Genomic DNA, 5,320 nt, shown 5'->3' with positions numbered 1-5,320 from the left:
TCTTGACATGATTGAACCACCCTGATGCCTTACTTCTGGTTGGAGTTCTCATCATCTAAACATCTCTTACAGTTGGGATGTGAATTTATTATCTGCTGACACCCAGTTGAGGATGAGTTCTTTTCTGAGTCTGCTTCCTCTCGAGATTTATTTTTCATATAGTATCAGGGAGTAATACATGTTAAAATGGACTGATTACAGAACTATTAGTAAAAGCAGCCCAAAGTTACAGTAAGAAACACCAATCAGTAATAACATTAAAACAACAACAATCAAATATTATTGAGGAATGAATGTTTTTTTTTTATTAGAAATATTATTTGCACTTTGCTGAATGAAATGTTATTCTATACACATCACTGTCTGAAAAGGGAAAAAGATTAATAAACACTGTTCACACTGATGTCATTGTATTTTTAAGTCTATTGTAAACACCAGAATATATAGCAAATCATATATAGAGAACACACATCCACCTATTTATAGTGATTAGCTTTAGTTAACTTTAACAGATTATCAGTATTTCTTCCATTTTATGAAAATTTGTATTTTAATTTGTAAACAATCAGCGTTGTTGGAAAAATAATGAAGACAAGAACTCCAACTCTAGAAACAGAGAGCCAGAACAGCACACGCATCTGATCAGTAGAGCTGTAACCTGTATGGAAAACATGTTTTTAATAAATATCAAAAGCTGAAACACTTTAAAATTATTAACCTTTTATTAAATTATTAACACAATTTATTTCGAAAGGTTTTACCAGTGGAAAATCCTGATATAGAAGAGATAAGAAGCTTATTTGACTAAAACTCTCACCAGTAGGTGTGATGTCATGTGTTCCAGGTGTAGAACAGGGTTTCATCTCTTTACCTTTAGAGATTAAAATGATTTATTCACAGAATAAGGTTTAATTTAAAGAAATTTCTTGTAATCCAAAATTCATGATGGACAAGAACAAAGTAAATGTAAATCTCTTACTGTACTTAAGTAATTATTAAAGTGTCTCTACTTCACAGGAGTAATTCCTTTTAAGGGGAGTTTTTACTTTAACTTCAGTCCATTTATAATATCATAATTTATACTCCACTAACATGTTGTTCCTTCTTACTGATGAGTGTAAATTAAAACACAGGAAACTCACCAATTTTTACAGTAAACCCTCGGATTGCGAGTAAAGCGGTTTGCGAGTGTACCGCAAGACAAGCAAAGATTTTTAATACATTTTGACTTGGAAAACGAATAAGTCTTGGTTCACGAGTACCGAGTATCATGTATCTTGTTTTGACGCCAAGCATCACGTGATCACAACTGAGCCAACGGTCTTTCTCGCCTTTACAAACTCCCACACACAGCGCCTGCGAGCATAAACAGAAACAATTATCTTTCAGTATTTATTTATACTTTTTTTTTAAGGTGAAGTATAGGTTAATTTGTTTTATTTTTAATGTTGTATTATTTATTTTTATTTATTATTTTTTTTGGACTGTGCAACGAATCATTTGAGTTTCCATTATTCCTTATGGGGAAATTCGAGTGTTTTGAAATACGAGCCGCTTTAAGAACGAATTATGTTGGTAATCCAAGGTTTCACTGTATAGGTATTAGGTACGTTACTATAGGAAGATCAGTGTAACAGACTACAATACTGAATTCTTACAAGAATTGTGCATTAAATCTGAACCGACTCGTAGCAGTGACCCCATTGTTTGTCTTAGTGTTTATCTAATGTTAGCTTGCAGCAGCAACATCTTTCTTTTTGTTTGTGTTTTAAATGAATTCATGATTATATTGTGTGATTCACCAGATAGTTTTAGTAGATTAGTAGTTAACTAAGTAACTAATAACTCTTAAGCAGTAAAGCGTCTCTACACCACAACCCAATACAACAACAGCAGCGCAGACTGGAGCTAATAATCACTAATGAAGTTTTATCCATTTCCATTAGCGAGCTGTTTCACCTCAGTGTGTAGTGTTTAAAACTCATCAGCTAAACGCTCTCATACGGCATGACGCTGCTGTATTTAATTTTATTATTTGTTCATAATGCCAGTTTTTTACAGTTGAAAGTGTTTCTATATTTTTCACTCACTCATCTTCTATACCACTGCCCGCAATCTTGGGGTAACCGTGGACAATCATCTGTCATTTTCCCCACACATCGCTAACCTTACTCGCTCTTGTCGATTTCTTCTTTACAATATCAGAAGAATTCGCCCATTTCTTTCTTCACAGGCTACTCAGGTGCTTGTTCAGTCCCTTGTTATTTCAAGACTGGACTACTGCAACTCACTCCTGGCAGGCCTGCCTCTGTCCATGATTCATCCTCTGCAACTGATCCAGAATGCAGCAGCACGACTCGTTTTTAACCTTCCCAAGTTCTCCCACACCACACCACTCCTCCCTGCACTGGCTTCCTGTAGCTGCCCGCATCAAATTCAAAACACTGATGCTTGCCTACAAAGCTAAAAATGGCCCAGCACCCACTTACCTCTCTGCGCTAATTACACCACGCACTGCACCTCGTTCCCTCCGATCCTCCAGCACTGCTCGCCTCATCCCACCATCTCTCAGGGATCGAGGGCGGCATTCATCCAGGCTCTTTTCTGTTCTGGCACCTAGGTGGTGGAATGAACTTCCTCTAGATGTCCGTACATCAGAGACTTTGACTATCTTTAAACAACGACTCAAGACGCATCTGTTTCTCCAGTACTTGGACTAACCCCCCCCCCCCCCGAAAAAAAAAAAAAAAAACTCAGATGTGTTGGACTAATGGTACTTAGTTATTAACCTAGTTAACCCAGTGTAAGTATGTATCCAATGTTGTAAACATTAAAGCACTTTTTGTAAGTCGCTCTGGATAAGAGCCTCTGCCAAATGCCTAAATGTAAATGTATACCGCTTTATCCTATATTCAGGGTCACGAGGGTCTTGGAGCCTATCACAGGAGAATTAGGGCACCAGGCCGGGTACATGTGGACAGGGTTCCAATCCTTCGCTCCCACACTACGGGCAATTTGGGAATTTCAATTAGCCTAAGCTGCAGGTCTTTGGACTGTGGGTCAATTGCACACGGGAATCAAACCTGGACCCTGAAGGTGCAGGGCAACAGTGCTAACCACTACACCACCGTGCCACCCTTTCTATATTTCTATATTTGTACATTTATATTCTTATTTACATTCTTTTTTTTAAATATTTTATTTTTTGGTCATCAGTGTTCACGTAAGCATTTCACTGCATATCATACTGTGTATGTGACGAATAAAATGTTTACTTTAAAACAGTTATCAGGTGGAGTGGAGTTCTACTTTAACCAAGTGAGATTCAGCTTCCACTGGCTGTGATCATAACCTCTGCTAAACTATCAAACACTCCAGTGTCTCAGTCCATCTATTACACACCAAACACATGAAACACTGATTTATATTCATCAAAGAGAACAAGAGAATAATAAAAAAAAATAATTATATAACATTAGAGCCATAATTATTTACAATAAACTTTTAATAAGTGAAAAAAATAAAAGCGAGTACTTGTACTTAAGCATTTAAGGATTTGTGTACATCGTCCACCCCTGACAAAATAAAAGAAAATTTATTAAAATCCTGTTATTACCTTTTTCATCTCTGCTGTTTGAACCCTGGTGTGTAACAGAGTGTGTGTTCTTGTTAAGTGTTCCAGGTGTAGGACAGGGTTTCATCTCTTCACCTTTACAAATAAATTGGAAAAGCAGCAAATAAACAGAAATGATACTAAATATGAATAATGTGAAATATTCAACATTTAATGCACATGTACACATAATTCTGGTTAAAGTGTTGATCTGGAATTAGCAGGTTATCAGAGTAAAACTGTTTACCTTCAAACTGCAGACGTGTTCCAGATGTGAACTTTGGTGTAGTTCCATCAAGATTTACACAGAGATAGTCTCCTCTGTCACTTTTATTTGTTCCATTAATGTTGAGATCAAATTTACTGCCATTTACAGTAACACTGAAGCGTCTATCATTAAATTCCTCTGCAAATGTGTAGCCCTGAGGGTTATTGTATGTTCTCGCCATAAACTGAGGCATTTCTCTGAATCTCTGTCTGTACCAAAATGGATTATATTTATCCCCACTAATTTTACACTCCATTGTTACATTTTCTCCCAGCTTTACTGTTTTTACGTGAGGCTCCTTGATGTCAGAAGTGTTTCCTGTAAAAAAAAGTGTTTTATATTCAATGTTTAGTGATGTCACTAATTATTAAAATATAAAAAAATACTATTTAAATAAAAGTGTTTAAAATGTTCCTCACCAGTTGTGCAGAGACAAAGCAGAGAGTAAAGAGCCACAAAGAGTGTGATCATCGTTCCTGTTTAGACAAAGTGATAGTGAGGTAATGAACTTGTGTGTTCAGTAGAAAACCAGGTCCAGACTCACGCCTGATTGGATGTTTTGAAGCTGTGGACTGATTTGATTGGTCCATTAGCTGTAATGAGATGTGAAGCTCACAGTGAATTCTTGTCTATTCTGATGCTGTGATGAGTCACATGACTTTACAGATATGATCTACTGGAGCTCTATCAGTCCTGTGTGCTGGAACCTCTCTGATAGAAGAAGTTTAATGAAGTGCTTTTAGGTCAGCAGATCTAACAACCCCAAAGAGGAAGTGTGTGTGTGTGTGTGTGTGTGTGTGTGTGTGTGTGTGTGTGTGTAATAATTAAAAGGCCGAATCACCATCTTGAACTCTTTCTCTGCTAAGCCCCAAACACGGGAGGCTGTGATGCACTGGGTGTTCTGATACCTTTCTACTCTGGCCAACAGTGACCTTTTTTTCTGGGATTGGACCCATCAGCTGCCTAGTCGTCCCCATGGGTATAAGTGAGCTGTTCTTTGGGGTCACATGACCGTCTCTCCAGTTTGTGTGTATAGTTGGTGCTCAATGTTATTCACTTCACCTGTCAGTGCTCATAATGTTATGGCCATGTATTTATAAAAGCAAGTCATTTTGTTTTCAATATCACTGTTAGCAACATTATAAAGAACAGTTATGGAGGGAGGAGACTTTGGGGAAAATAAATAAATCATAACTAAACTACCACTAGAGCAGGAAATTCAAATTAAATCTGACTTCAGGCAAATGGGAGATCTAGAGCTGCGTATGGAGAGGAAGAAAGGTGGGATTCTGATGTCCACACTGAGTGGCTAACTGCTAGCGCTAAACTTCAGCTGTTGTTTTGTTGTTGTTTTCTTTCACTGCACATGTTAGTTTACTGTAGTGGTTGTTTACACACTTGACCTGCATTTGGTCTGGTTTTTAATTTTTTTCAAAAAG

At 37.2% G+C, this 5,320-nt stretch overlaps 1 protein-coding gene across 1 annotated transcript; it reads right to left on the bottom strand.

Annotated features, from left to right (window-relative positions):
- Positions 1 to 531: 531 nt before the first annotated feature.
- LOC128514852 (uncharacterized) lies at positions 532 to 4,533 on the bottom strand. The gene is made up of 5 exons (XM_053488746.1): positions 4,301 to 4,533; positions 3,861 to 4,199; positions 3,617 to 3,709; positions 818 to 871; positions 532 to 658 (listed from the first exon to the last, which is right to left on the bottom strand). Exons 1-5 carry the CDS (start codon positions 4,350 to 4,352, stop codon positions 534 to 536), a joined length of 663 nt encoding a protein of 220 aa, XP_053344721.1. The 5' UTR covers positions 4,353 to 4,533; the 3' UTR covers positions 532 to 533.
- Between the last annotated feature and the right edge of the window lie 787 nt (positions 4,534 to 5,320).

The sequence above is a fragment of the Clarias gariepinus genome, chromosome 27 (genome assembly GCF_024256425.1).
Source record: "Clarias gariepinus isolate MV-2021 ecotype Netherlands chromosome 27, CGAR_prim_01v2, whole genome shotgun sequence".
NCBI lineage: Eukaryota > Metazoa > Chordata > Actinopteri > Siluriformes > Clariidae > Clarias > Clarias gariepinus.
The sequence above is the reverse complement of the archived record's forward strand: the minus strand, read 5'-3'. Positions and strand labels throughout refer to the sequence as shown.

Coding starts and splice junctions, on each gene's coding strand:
- LOC128514852 (XM_053488746.1), bottom strand. CDS start 4,352: ATGATCACACTCTTTGTGGCTCTTTACTCTCTGCTTTGTCTCTGCACA. Junction 3,710..3,860: donor AACACGTCTGCAGTTTGAAG/GTAAACAGTTTT, acceptor TTATTTGTAAAG/GTGAAGAGATGAAACCCTGT. Junction 872..3,616: donor AAACAGCAGAGATGAAAAAG/GTAATAACAGGA, acceptor TAATCTCTAAAG/GTAAAGAGATGAAACCCTGT.